This window comes from Astatotilapia calliptera, chromosome 13, assembly GCF_964374335.1.
Source record: "Astatotilapia calliptera chromosome 13, fAstCal68.1, whole genome shotgun sequence".
Lineage (NCBI taxonomy): Eukaryota > Metazoa > Chordata > Actinopteri > Cichliformes > Cichlidae > Astatotilapia > Astatotilapia calliptera.
In genome coordinates, this window is record NC_137434.1 from 5,780,266 (window position 1) to 5,795,411 (window position 15,146).

The 15,146-nt window shown below is 42.1% G+C and overlaps 1 protein-coding gene across 1 annotated transcript in view; it reads right to left on the reverse strand.

Annotated features, from left to right (window-relative positions):
- The window catches only part of ttc7a (tetratricopeptide repeat domain 7A), a 72,172-nt gene that overhangs the window by 51,880 nt on the left and 5,146 nt on the right, over nucleotides 1–15,146 (reverse strand). The window contains exons 4-12 of the mRNA XM_026189716.2: nucleotides 14,929–15,097; nucleotides 11,054–11,184; nucleotides 10,752–10,876; nucleotides 9,899–9,977; nucleotides 8,768–8,937; nucleotides 6,906–6,969; nucleotides 6,434–6,571; nucleotides 1,807–1,890; nucleotides 1,108–1,212 (exon numbers count right to left, since the gene is read on the reverse strand). Of these exons, the coding sequence (XP_026045501.2) occupies nucleotides 1,108–1,212; nucleotides 1,807–1,890; nucleotides 6,434–6,571; nucleotides 6,906–6,969; nucleotides 8,768–8,937; nucleotides 9,899–9,977; nucleotides 10,752–10,876; nucleotides 11,054–11,184; nucleotides 14,929–15,097 (1,065 nt within the window). The remainder of the gene's footprint in view (nucleotides 1–1,107; nucleotides 1,213–1,806; nucleotides 1,891–6,433; nucleotides 6,572–6,905; nucleotides 6,970–8,767; nucleotides 8,938–9,898; nucleotides 9,978–10,751; nucleotides 10,877–11,053; nucleotides 11,185–14,928; nucleotides 15,098–15,146) is intronic.

A 15,146-nucleotide genomic window follows, 5' to 3' on the forward strand; every position in this document is an offset into this window, starting at 1 on the left:
TAAACAAAAACAAAACTGAGGTAATAGTCTTTGGCGCCAAAGAAAAACGATTACAGGTCACCAGAGAACTTCAATCTATACACCTAAAAACCACAAACCAGGTGAGATATTTGGGTGTAGTGATGGATGCAGACCTAAACTTAGAAAAACACATTAAGACAATAACAAAGTCAGCTTACTATCACCTCAAGAATATATCAAGGATAAAAGATCTGATGTCTCAACAGGACCTGGAAAAACTAGTCCATGCATTCATCTTTAGTAGGCTTGATTACTGTAACAGCATCTTTACAGGTCTACCTAAAAAATCAGTCAGACAACTACAGCTCATTCAGAACTCTGCTGCTCGAGTCCTCACTAAGACCAAAAAAGTGGACCACATCAGTCCAGCTCTGAGGTCCTTACACTGGCTGCCTGTCAGTCAGAGGATAGACTTTAAAGTTCTGATGCTGGTCTATAAAGCTCTGAATGGTTTAGGACCAAAATACATCAGTGACCTCCTGACCCAGTATGAACCTTCCAGATCCCTCAGGTCATCTGGATCCGGTCTTTTATCAGTTCCCAGAGTCAGAACCAGACACGGAGAAGCTGCATTCAGCTTTTATGCTCCTTATATCTGGAACAAACTCCCAGAAAGCCTCAGATCAGCTGAAACACTCAGTTTATTTAAATCCAGGTTGAAGACTCACCTGTTCTCAGCTGCATTTGAATAAAGCACCAAATCCACACTTTTAAGCTTAAATTTCAAAACTTATATTTTAACTACTGATTTTATCTAGTGTTCTGATTTTATCTGTTTTGATTTTATATACTGTTTTTTTTTTGTTTATTTGTTTTTTAAATAAATTTTAAATCATGCTTTTTATTTGTTTTTGTTTTTAATGTCTCTGTAAAGCACTTTGAATCACCTTGTTGTTGAATTGTGCTATATATATATATATATATAAACTTGCCTTGCCTAAAGCTCTTTGCCTGAATGAGCTGCAGACCAATCATGCTTCCGCAAGTAGCAGCTGCAAAAAGCCAAATTAGCCAGAAATTATTTGAAAGTATTTAAGTTGAAGTTTTTCCCCCTTTTTTGCAAGTAGATGTTACGTGTGTAATTACCCAATGCAGCTGATCAATGCAGACTTTAGCAGCCAACAAGGGCAACGAAGGGTCTTCTGGTCTCATCCTGGCACACTCTTTAAATACAGATACAGCACCAACCCCCTGAAACGCACACACACATACACGGAAATGTCAATGACAAATTGTGATTAATGAGCAAACAGCAGCCACTTATCATTCAGCCACAGATGACATGGATCGCTTTTGAGCGACTGTATCAAACATACATTAACTGTCCTCACACAGCCCTAATAGACCCATTTAGACACATGGTCACTTAATACATGTAGGTCAATCATTAATGGACCACGTGCACGTGCACATGCGTGAGCACATGTGCGCGTGCACGCCCGCGGGCCCTAAATAGAAGCAGATCTGACAACACTGAGGCGGTCCCTCTCCTTCTAGGGAGCAGCCTATTTCTAGATCTCACCATTGATCTGCTGTCACTTTATCATGCAATCCACATCAATTTTTCTGTCACACGCATGGCTCTGTGCGCACACACACGCAGACACAGACACTTAGAGACTGAAAGAGCACTGTGAGGTATTCTGAGGACTCCCATTTAAAAAATGTGCCTTTTTAAGATTACATTTCATTACCATGAATACCTAGATAGATAGAATAGATAGAAGATAGCTATCTCCTTTGGGTGTGATGTGGTGTTTGATTTAAATGGAGAAATGAGCTCACTTTCCGGGCGGCCATGAGTGACAGGCCCAACTGGTGCCACAGGTGAAACTCGTTGAATGAAAACTTCATGGCTCGTTCCAGACACTGCGAGGAGAAAAACAAATACACAAACATGTTTAAGTTATGAAACTTTGTACAAGTAGAGTGCGCCGATAAGAGTGGATGGTTCGGTGTGGACATTAAGCTTTTTGTTTTCCTTTACAGTCACAAAGCTGAATGGCCAGTGTTCGTAGTCACATTCCTCTCGCTCAAAATCGATTGTCAGTCAGCGCTCACCACCCACTCTGTGCTGTTTCAGTACATAATGATGTGAGTGATGTGTGTGTGGACAAGCACAGGATGGCGTGGAGCGCCGCTCAGCAGATGTTGTCAGTCATGCAGAAGCGAGCTACATCAAGAAAAAAGGTCTGCCAAGTAGTAGGATTAAAAAATGTGCACTTATTAGAAAGGTTGCACACAAAGTAACATGCAGACAAAGATGCCATGCTGAATAGAGCAAAGGCACACAATACCAACCTCTGTAGGATTTAATTGAATAAGAGAGTGTGGAATATGTAGCTAATTGTAGTCGTGAATGGGCTCTGTATTTTCTAACATGAACTGAAGCGTGTAAGAAATGTAATGGTTCACTGCAGGTCTTTATGAAGCTATATGAAGCTGCAACTGTCTCTGCTGCTACTGGCAGTATTGCTGACCCTTGTTAACCCAGCTAAATCAGGCCCCAAACCATTACAAATCCCTACTTAACCTCTGTTTAGAAGGGTTAATATATAGAGCTCGAAGTAAGCTTCAGCCAAATTGTAATAACAGAGGTTAAAAGATACAAGTGCGTTAAGTCTCCTACTGTACAGTACTTTGAGCTGCACCATATATAACTGTTGTATCAACTGGACTAAATGCTTACAGTTTTGCACTATTAACAAACAATGGAATGACAATTAGCCCTGTGATAGACGTGTCAGCTGAGACATATGTGTTTAAGAAAATTGATGGAATTAATTTAATTAGATATTATTAATTGATAACTTTTTCTAAAAACTGGTTCAAGAACCACCTATGAACAGTGTTTGCAAGGATGCCACTTGTTTTAAGGATATAGTAAGTAATTTTCTGAATTATGTAACGGAAAAAAAATAAAATTGTGTTCATTCATTAGTGTGAAATTATGTCTTCCAACAGCAACTTCCAACCACTTACGTAACTACACCTTATAAATATCACAAATAGCTTTTAAATCTTTTAAACTATAATGACCATCTAATAAATGCACAGCTATGTTTTCATCATCGTTTTCTCATTATGTCTTCCTCCACTTCCACTTCATCCTCTTCCTCCTCACTTCAACCCACCACATGAAATTCACCTTATGCCTGAAGTCAGGGAACATGCAAAAACATTACTATTTATTCCCGATATCGTTGCAGTTACTCCTAGATATTGTCAGGCTGGCTAAACAAGAAACAACAGTTGGTTAAAAGCTAACAATATGCAGGCTAATATTAGGCTTGAGTATCCTAAAAATCGCTTGATTACATTCCCACATCGTATGAGTTTATTTACTAAACATCACTAAGAGTCCAACAATGTTCAATTAACTTCAAAGAAAGTTTCACTAACAGCGGCTAACAACAGCTAAAACAGCAGCTAAAACAGTGGCTAACAGCGGCTAAAACAGCAGCTAACAGCAGCTAAAACAGCGGCTAAAACAGCAGCTCTTACTGACAGAAAAGTTCAGGATATCCTCAGTAACTCTCTTTAGCATCGCTGTCATCAGACAGTCATATTTAAAAGTGGGATAAACAGCGGTCTAACAACAGACACTCACTATAGATGAATGATGACTAAAGTTGTTTGGATTACAGCAACCACCAGAATTATGCACTTGAACTGGGAGGGGTAAGAAAACCGAATTCAGCTGACTGCAGTCTTCAAGCTTCTATCGGTGAGATTTTACACGGTGTACCTTTAAAGAGTGCACAAGTAGGCAGGTGGGAGGTTTAAATTATACAACATTGATTCTGGAAACTACAGTTCATGTTTGGTTTCATAATCAGGCCAAAACTACATGACTGGGTTAATGACAATGTTTGGGTGGGTTAAGGTAAAATTTGACAAGCTGACTATCACATAGAGACACCTTACAGGTGAGAAACCAGCTGTGTCGACTAAAGGGCAGCATTTGAAGCCCTGAGACTGACCAAACATCTATCCATCTGTCCATCCAGACATCCTGTTAACTAGAGAGATGGACCCTATCCCAGCTGACTTTGGGTGAGAGGGTGGGGTACTCCCAGGTCACTAGTCCATCCCAGTGGGTATAATTCATAAAATGATTATTTCCTGTTTGAAAAACTGACATAAATAAACATAAATTATGACATCACCAGTGATTAGTGTGAATTATTAATTACTAGAGTTTAAATTTTAAAAATAAAATTTACTAAAGTTTAATTAAGTTTATTAGCAATAGTCCTTTTAAAGTTTTTCAGTCAGGTGCTTATGTTATAATGAAAGTGTTTCTGCTACTACTCACAGTGGACATTAGGAGACATAACAGTGCTGTAAGCAGGAAAAACACGTTAGACCTTATATAAAACTAAGATGGAGCTGCGGCACATACTTGACAGATTAAAGGGATATCATTCAGTTTCACTTGCTGGGCCCACGTCTTCATTTGAGGTTTGATAGCGTTTTAGTAGATAAAGGTGAATGGCTTGGGCATGAATTGAGCTGCGGTTTGGGGAAGGCCTTGAAGGGGACTGGCCGCGGCTCCCGGGCCTGGCAGATCCTCGTGTACTAAATATAAGTGAAGAAGTTAAAGAATTAAAAGGGGAGTGAGGGAGGGGCATGTAAACAAGAACGAACAGCTTGTAGAACTGGGGGAACCTATATAGATGAGAACCGGAAGGAGCATGTTTGGGGGCGTGGTCCCGCTTCGGAAATTCAGATACTTTATTTCCAATTATTTAGTACAACATTTGCCTTTTTTCCTCTCCTCCACAGCTCAAGACTGAAATACTGTTTGGAGACACGCAAAGAGTGGAACTTTTCAACTCAGGTTACTAAGTTACTGTCACGATCTGCGGGAGCAGACTGTGTGAGCTGTGAATTGTGGACCCAAACGCAGATACAAAGGGAGGCGGAGCTTGACTTAAGTTTCAAACGGAAAACAAGCCTTTATCATGGCTGATTACAAGAAGGCAAAACAAAGCAACAAGGACAGTAGCGAAACTAAACTAGAACGTAAACTGGGAAAACGAAAAACTATGAAAACTGTGACTCAACTCTAAGAACTATGAGAAGACGTGAGGGAGGTAACACAGACGACCTGGCAAAGACAGAATGAAAACACACAGACTAAATACACACAGGAGGTAATCAGGGGAAGTGGAAACATATGGAGAAACAGCTGACAAAAATGAACATCATGACGCCACAGGGAAAAGTAGCACTAAGCACGATGAACATATAAACAAGACTTTCAAAGTAAAACAGGAAACATGATGGGACACAGACATGACACGAACTTGATAACATGAGCCACGCAGAAACACACGAAGGGCGAAGGGGACTTAAACACAGGGGATGAAGACACAAGGGGAATCTGATGATAACTATAACAAGGCAACGTAGGCAAAATAGACATGAGCACATAAACAATGAATATCAAAATATAAGAAAATGAAAAAACACAGGGTTACGACCCAGGACTGTGACAGTTTGTGCTTCAGACAAACATTCTGTGCACAAAATGAGAACCGTGACCTTTGACTCTGACTTCCACTGACAGGAAGGGTATTGAACTGAACTGGAATGCGTACAAGAGTAAACTAGCTCTAGAGATTTATGTTTTTTAAATGCATCAGTGGTAAGATAAAATCTTTACAGTATATGAATAAGAGATAACGTTTATATTCCTTAGTATTACTACTTTGATAAACAAGTCTTTGGAATAGGTTGCTTATTTTCCTTTTCCTTGAATATGAAGGGAAAGCATAACAATAATATGAATTCCTGGTATGAAATTAAAACATGATTTCTTACCACAGAGACACCATGGACTGACTGATGCTACAGTAAGGATGCAATCAGTCTTATTCATGACGTCAAAGATGGAATGTATTGACTGGCTGACACCTGATTTTAAATAAATGGCCCATGCAGGCCTCATACATCAGCAAATTGATCCACTGGTGTAGGTGGAACTACCTCAGCGTGTGTGGTCTCCCATATGCTATATATGAATCAGTGAGACTTGTGGACAAACCTAATTTGAGACAACCCCGCTAACCTCCGCCTCTTAAACTTCCCACATCTGGGTAGAAAGTCACACTGGGGGGGGGGACAGTTTAAACAAAAAATGAGAAAATGGAGGAGGAATTCAAAGCCAGAAGAAGAACTAGAAAAGAACAGGCAGTGTGGGGGATGGTGAGAGATGAAGAAAAGACTGAGAGGCAGTGAGAGAAAAAGACACATAATCCCTGTGCTCCAAGTGATAAGGACATTCATTAAAAAGTTTGGCAAAGGCAAAGCTCTCACTAACACATCTCATCTCTCCCTCTTTTGCTCGCCTCCCCTTAGACCTCCAGCATAGTGTGCGTCTGCATGCGTGCGTGTGTCAGAACACCTCAGAGAGCATGGCGTACTGCCCCCTCCTGACCATGCCGATGGTGAGCAGGTCATAGACTGAGGTGGCGTCCTGCAGACTGGTCTTGCGAGCCTCAGCCTGATCCGGCAGACGACTGATCACCGCGTCACCGCTGGCCTGGATAAAGAGAGACGCGGGATGAGGAAGACGAGGAAGCAAGGAAAGGTGGATGTGTGTGTGCGTGTTTACATATCTTTGTGGGGACCAAAACTGGAATTTTACCAAGCTTATGGGGACCAGCAGCCCTAATGGGGACAAAATCCCGGTCCCCACGAGTTTGACTCAAAATGTGGTTTTAGTGTCGGGGTTACAGTTAGGTCACGGTTAGGTTTAGGCCTTCATTTTGGATGGTTAGCATTATGTCAATGAGGTGTCCCCACAAATATATGAAAACGAATGTGTGCGTGTGTGTGTGTTGTGGTTTGTGTGTGTGTGTGAGAGAGCATCTCACCATGGATTCTGTGATGAGTAGCAGCAAAATGGCCTCCTCCACCACGTCCTGAGGACAGAAGCAACTGCCAGGACACAGAAAGCAGGAAATAGTACCAAGAATGGGAATTTTATCCCTCTCTCACTCACACACACACACATCCAGAAGTACACTGGTGTGAGTGTCACGTTTCTGTCTCACCTGTGGAGCTGTAACATAATACAGACCACCCTGGATATATCACTATACAGTAGTATCTCAGATGTCTCTCGCTCTCTCTCTCTCTCTCAAACACACACTCTTTGGGTCTTACACTTTTCCTTCTATTCATCACTTTCTTTGCCCCTCTCATCAACTCCGTGTCCTTTTAAAGGACACGTTTACCAGACACCACAGAGGCCTTTTCAGGAGGCAACTGATAACAAAAGCCACGAACAATGCCGAAGCACAGCCTGTTTCTCCTGTTCCTCCTCTCTCCTTCAAATCTCAGACATGGATTTAGATCTTCACTTATGATAGTGTGGGCTAGCTTAGTCATGTTGCGGTGACTAAGTATGGCTTGCAGGGCCCGAGCAACAAGCGCAGGATTCCTTTGCAAAGAGGGCAGAAACTAGACAACTATGTGGTGATCATTGTTGTGTGCTGTTGCACATAACCAGTTTGTCCTGTCGGGGCTGGCCAAGGGTTTCTTCTGCCTTCTGCCGTTACGCTACGCTGACATGTTATGTTATATAAGCACTATGTTCAAAGAACCGCCCTATAGCACAGATAAAACAGCAGCCTGCTTTCTGGTGTCAGAAATGAACTAATGAATGAACTGAAGTCTGGCTTCGCTCTGAGCCCTTTAACCTCCTCTAAAGCAGGTTTTCAGCCAGTGTTAATTAAGCCTGGGATGTGATGACCTCTAGTGGCATTCTAGTGGTTTCTCCAGGACAGAGCTGAACCACAGGCGCAGTGAAAACCACCCGAATCAGCTTCAGACATCACAGACGACCTGAAAGACCGTGTGATTTGTTTTGTTTCTCCAGACAAAACCTGTTTAAAAGTTCAACCTTCAGCTAAACTATTGACAAGTAATAGTTCTTCTTTAACTCCGATGCTTATGTTTTGTTACAAATCAGGTTAATTTTGTTAGGAAACAAAAAAAGCAAATTTATCTCACAATCTATAAAGAATATAGACCGTCCCTCCCAGCCCCAGAAAAGAGAAAATAGAGCAGCCTCTGGGAAAGTAACAAAGGAGGGAACCCATGACTGATGGACATGTTGTGTTTACAGAAGAGACAAAAATAGCAAAATCCCATCACAGGCATCACATTATTAAGAACAATATTGTTTTTTGGGGGCCATCTTAATGGTGTCCAACCAAAAAACTATTTTCTTGTTTCACATTTGTCTCTAATAGACTGGCAGCCAGCCCAGCATGTACCCCACCTCCCTCCAAATGACAGCTGGGATAGACTCCAGCCCTCCCAGATCCTGAAATTGGATCAGTGGTTAAGAAAATGGATGGAAGGGAAATTCATCTTAGTGTTGCTAAGTCAGTGGACATGGGAGTTAATGTAGGTTGTCATGCAGCAGGTCAACACTCAGGTCATACTGCAGTAAGCACCAAGGTCTTAACAGGAGGGTAATTTAGACAAAAGAGATACTCGTGGGCTCAAAGTACTAAAGCGACACTCCTTAGTGAGATAATCTTTGTCCACTATTGTCAGCTGATACGGTGAAGTAACTAACACCATCATAGCAGTCATGTATAGCTTTATAAGCTAAATACTTAGCATGACTCAAGTAATTGCATTTAGCACGATTAGACTAGAGCAGACTGAAACAGAAAACCAAAAATACTGAAATGAAAACAAAAGAAACAGAGAGTGTACAAACCATTCTGTGCTGTAGCGATGTGGTGGTTTAACAGTGGGGTAGATGGCGTCTTTGGAGGCGGCGGCTCCTTCTCTGTGAAGCCAGGCTGAGGGTGGGGGGCCCAGCGGGGGCCAGTAGCTGTCCTCGCTCACAGAGCTCAGCAACACTTTTGCTAGTTTTCTCGCTGCAGACTAGGATGGAGCCACATGCAGATGCTGTATTAGTGCAGGTGTGGAATACTGATACTTTGAGTCCTGTATTTATGCTGTTTTTCAGCTTTCATGGTTTAACTTTGTATGATTCTCAGTTCTCAATCTTTATTCATCTCAAGCAGCCAGGATACGATAAATAAGTCTGTCTGAAACAAACTATTTTAACTCCCTTCCCCCTCCTGTTAAGTGCGCTTTCTCCTGATTGGCTGCCCCTCGCAAAGGCTTCTTAACCACAGTTTGTAACTGAATTGATTGTATTTTAGGAGCTCCGCTCTCACTGGCATCATACAGATTCAAGAACAGTCCTGAACTTTCAGTTTACAGGGATTACTCATATCTGACTATATGTGATCATGTTTAATATGATCATCCACTCACCGCTGTAACAGTTTATACACATGACAGAAAAATGCAGAATCTGTCCACTTGAAAATTTGAATGATAATAATAATAAGAATAGAAATAACTTTCTTTTTTCTTTTTTTTTTACTGATCGTTTTACAGAAAACATTCCCGTATAAAGATGTGTTTTCAGTGTTTTTCTCTAAAGCCAAAACACTGGACTTCATCAGATTTGGTGCAGAGTTGGAACAGTCCCAAAGAAAGAAAATATTACATTTGAATGTGGACAGGTCACTGGCTTTGGTGGAAGGCGCGTTCGCCTACAGTCTCTCTAGATTACAAATTGTGCTGAACCAATCACCTGCACATCATATGGCAGCAGGTCAGTTAGTACTTGTTCTTGTGTTATTATGTATGTGTATGTATAATATTACACATACAAACTGCATGAAAGCTGGTGAAAGCATACGACTGGTGTCGAGTAAATGGACTTGAAGTATGTCACAATGGTTAAGTATTAGAATACAGTGCAGTGTGTGTGTGTGTGTGTGTGTGTGTGTGTGTGTGTGTGTGTATGTGTGTGTGAGAGGTGGCCCACCTTTCTGAAGTTCTGAGACCCTCGTGACTCCACCACCCTCAGCACTCTACGCAGCTGGTGAGCACCCTGTGCAAGATGACTAACACACACACACACACACACACACACACACACACACACACACACACACAGTAAGCATATATCAGTGTGACATGTAGGTGTGAAAGTGTAACATTAAACAAAAATAAATGTGCAGAAGAAGAAGAAGTTAGGCGATCTAGTATCACAGTGTTACAGAGATAAAGTCCTGCAGGACGTTTGTTGCCATGTAATCAAAGCAAAAGTTTTTCTTTGACTGAGACAACACACTCGAACTCTTCTTTACTCACAGCGACCTCATTTATGGGCAGTGGATGAATGAGTAAGACATAATATTATACTTTCTACAGAGATGGTGTTCCTATGTGACCATTCAAACGCACCTTGCTTTTCTATGTCTAAGAGCAACACTGCCACCTATTGATCACGAGTAAAAATGCATCTGTGGTGCACTAAGGTCAAGTGGTGCTGGAAAGCTTAGGCTTGATTTCTTCTTCTCCTCTTCACTTTAACACAAGCTAAACGACAGAGCACACAGCTCTCTGCTCCGCAGAGCGAGTCTTGTGATCAAAGGAGGAATCAGCAATAAAACTCTGCAGTGCACAAAACAAGAATCCAATCTGCAGCTACACATGTAACAAATTCTATTTAATAATTATGTAAATATAATCAGAACAAAATTGAAATCATCTGACTTGTACTCTTATCAAAGACGTTGGAATTATACTGTCACATGTGAGCATGTGTAAAGATGTTTGCTGGTCTATTTTTTGCTTTTGAAAAATAATATGGTTGTTATGGTTGCTACCCTCACCCCCTATGCAGCAGACAAAGGTAAGCACTCTGTAATGCAGCCTGCAGGAAGTAGCCCAGTTCAATATCACTGGGTGAGTGAAGTAAAATGGTTTTGGCTGACTTGATGTGGGGTGTTGTTACAACCTGAAAACACAGAGATAAAACAGACAAGATTATTAACCCCCTATGAAATTTAAAGTTTCTGTCAAAAGATTATTACAACAACTCAGTAAACAGTAAAATGGAGTAAAATGCCAAACCAAACACAGCCATAACAGGGTCACACACGCTCATGCTCTCACACAGGCATAAAAAGCCCACCTTATCGAGCTCCTGCAGGTAGGACAGAGCTGCATCACAGGCCCTGAGGTAACAGGACAGGGACTCCTCCTCTCTCTCAGAAAGACGAACACGGGACACGGCAGACAGCGTCTGGTGATCCAGAGACAGACCTGAAACGCACGGAGAGAGACCGTGGCTTTTTTACGAGCACCTGCTCTCAGCGACTAACTAAGCAAACAAACTAACAAAAGCTACCATTAAAAATGTAACTGCTTTAGTTTTCAGCTGGTCAGGTTAAGCTGAAAATGTAATACAGGAGCTGTGGGTGACTGGAAGAGGTCAGTTTACCTGATAAAATCATTAGTATTACTAATAACAACATTTCAAACAGGGTTTTTCGAAATGTGGCAGCTATAGGGGTAAATGTTGTGACGTATATGTGAAATACGGAGGCTGAGCCTCACAAAATAGACTGAAAGTGGCGATAATCAAACTTTACTGCTTCAACTGTTTGTCCATTCATCGTTACTCGGTCTGCACTTGCAATGCTCAGTTGCTCTGACAGACTTCACCGAGATAGATCTGAAAATACAAGTAAGTTTAGTCTGTTAAAATGAGACTCAGATGTGCGTTGGACAGCTCTGACAATATTTACTAGTCCCAGAGGATGAATCCTGATCTTAGATGATCCCATGACTTTTCCTCGAGCATCTCTCAAGGTTAGTATTTGTGATTTCAAGTGAAGTATCTCAGCAGTTCTTGGATGGAAAATTGGTACAAATGTTAGCGTCTCCTTCAGGATGAGCATCTAATAACTATGGTTATCCTGTCTGCATGGCCATTTTCAGTTATACAAACGAAGGCATCACCTTTAGGGCTTTGATTGTCTTCTTGTGGAGGGTTAGGGCTAGTTCCTTTCTGCATTTCTATGCTCATGAACATCCTTCCTGCCTACATTTTCCCCTAATCCCCCTTAGTCAGTTGTGGTAGATGGCTGGTTCACCCAGCAGTTTCTTCCTTTCTTCCATTTGGTTTTGTGGAGGGGCTTTCACCTTAAAATTTAAAGCTTTGTGCTGTATACATAAAAATTGAACTGAACACTGTCCTTTTGTTTTTGTTTGTTTGTTTTTTCTACTTATAATTGCATTTCTGATGCACAAGTACAGAAGCGGCCGTTAACAGGCTGGTGCTGTCCAGATGATGTCTGCTAGTGCACTTATTTGTACAAACAAGAGGGGGGGGGGGGGGGGGGGGGAACTTCTCGAGACCGCAGGAGGCCTGTGACGGGCAGCAGTCTCAAGCCAGACGCCAAGCTAAATCAAATAAGGAGACGTCATCATCCAAGTATTCACATCTGACTTCATTTCCAAAGCAACCCTGGGAAAAATGCAGGAAGGAGACAAGCAGCTCCCGGAGGATCTGATCTACGTTAAAAGTGTTTGCAAAGACAATCCTTCAGTGGGCTTCAAAGCAATCAAAAGAAATCTGACAGTTATTGCAACAAATTCTCTCCAGTTTGATGAGCGTGAGGTCACATCCGATCATCAGGAAACAGGGAGTGTAGCCGCGTAATGATGATGATTATGATGAGTGAAACAAGATTATCCAGGCCTCCAGTGTAATGTTCTGTGAATGTGATCTGTGACCTTTAATGATGCTGGTATTCAGTGAGTCACATTAGAGCAAAAAAAAAACAACAAAACACTTAAGGCTGTATCTGACTGGAAAGAGCATATTTTTAAAATGACTCCAAAATAAAAAGTGATGGAGGGGGAGGGGGGCGTTCATGTTTGGGCTTGAGACAGCTTGTGATTGTGACTAACTGTAAATCCTCCCTTCACGTATGACTCATGATTGTTGTGCTTTTAAAAGAAGCATCTGTAGAAAAACGTGTCAAGACAAAGACCAGAGGTGGGAAATCAGCTTCCAGACGAGCTTTACGTTGTTAGCTTATTCCCAATCTGCTCCCTCGAGGTGTCTGCGGGACAGAACAGCGATGCATAGAAAGAAAATGCACCGCTTCATCAGGATCTTTAAGGTTAAAACACAATAGTAGCTCCGTGCCCAATCAAGCTGATGTTTTCCAGTCGTGCAACGTTTGAATCCACAGTCTGGCCCGTTGCCTCCCTTCCATTTCCACTTCCAAACCCCATAAAAGGTCATTGTGATTTTAAGGCTGTAACAGCTCATATCAGAGGGATTAGTTAAGGGATCATTAAGGAAATGTATGACGAGAGTAGTTCAACCTTGCTGCTGGTGTTTTTCAAGGAAACCTGCCAGTTCTTAGAGCTGCTTTTGCTTACTGAAGGTGCAGGCTGACAAGCAGGAGATGTGCTGTAAATGTAAACTGTGCAGCGGTGTAGCAGACATCCAGAAGCCATACTGAAACACTGTCAGCTGTGTTATGAAGTGCATTATATTTCATGTAGATAGGGTTAGAGTGAGACCACTGCACAGATGCGACATTGGTGGAACGTCCTGAAAACATTGAGATTGCAATATATAATGTATGCTTTCCACCTCGCAAGTATTCTTTAAAACCACCATGGGTCTGTCTCAGCACTCATACCTGGCAGTATTAACAAGCAGTCAAATTTCTCCTGCGTGACATTTTTATACTAACTGTGCCTCCAAGGATTTTAGAGGTTTATGGAGCTCACTGGGACAGGCTTCATTAATAAGGACATATCGTCACTCTTTCACACAAAGACTGTGGGCACAGCCAGGCTCCAGTGACACTTACAATCAGTTGGCATTAAAATCACACATTCAGGAGTGGAGAGAGGAGTTCCTGGAGTTAGTGGAGCGTTAAAGTGTAGAGTCTACTGTTTGTAAGAGGAAAAAGTTTTAACGGCTTCTGTCAGGTATATTTTTAAGTAATGATCCTGTTTCTAAATTAAAAGAAATGTTATTGCTGCTGAGTGCGAAAAAATCAATTAAGGTCTAAAGAGATTTTATTATTATTACGTGTCCTTGGTAGCTAGCGGTCTTCTGCTGTCGGTGCGCTGCTGCCACCAGCTGTCAGTCAGTGACATAGTGTAGAACCAGTAGCACGGCTGCAGTTAGCGGTACACGCTGATCGGCCACAAGTCAAAATCACAGGAAGGTGAGGTGAATCACATGCACTCGCTGTCGCCTTACAGTGAAATGCATTGGGAAACCTCGTGTCCTTGGGTTCATATGCATCGTTACTTAGACACATACCTAAATGCTTTTGAGGGGCATCTGCAGAATGAAGTGGAACACACCTGAGCTACCTGCCCTGTAACCCCCCTCATCCCAAAGGAGCTACTGCCAACGTCCTTTAAAATTAAATAAAAATGATCAGGAAAACCTCAAGTCCTGGTCCAAACTAAGCTAGTTTCTCCCCCATGACATTTCCCACGAGCCCTCCTGCTTCCTGCTGTCCCCTCGTTGTCCTCTGGTGCTGGTGAGTGCGCCGTGTTGTCAGTGATTTTGCTTTTTCATCGACCTTTCAGCCTTGCAGCTTAAAAACAGCCACTACCGTGTGAGTACGAAGATTAAAGCTCACTCCTCTTAACTTAAATGCATTCAAGACACTGTAGGATTTTCTTTCTCTTTGGTGTACCTGCAAAAAAGTGGATGTGCAAATCTCTTTCTTAATGCTGCCCATTGCAACGACTGTCGATCATGGCAGCTTAAAGAAACAAAGTCACGCAGTAGACAGCCATACAGGACAGGAAGTGCAGAAAGATTATGTAACCAACTATATTCAGTTAAAACTGAGCAGAGAGCATGCGCAGAAAACTACACACTCCCTACTGCACATGCAACAGATTGGATTCTCTGCAGTGTTTATCTTTGTTTTCTCTTCAAAATTAGTTTTTCTTTTCTTTGCTATCAAGAACCAACCAATTAAACTCTTAGAAATAGGAAAGAAAAACATTTTTTACCTTTAATCACGAACGCCTCAGCCAGCAGGCGGAGGTGGTAGGTCGGCTGGTCATCCTGCGTCAGCTCCTCCAGCCCCACCCTGGCACACATTCCCTGGGCGTCCCGGTAGCGTCCCTGCACGTAGTGCACTTTGGCCATCAGCAGCAGAGCCTCGTTCAAGTACCGGGGCTGCAGGACAGCAATATAAAGAAATGCTGAATAGGAAGAAGCCACGGAA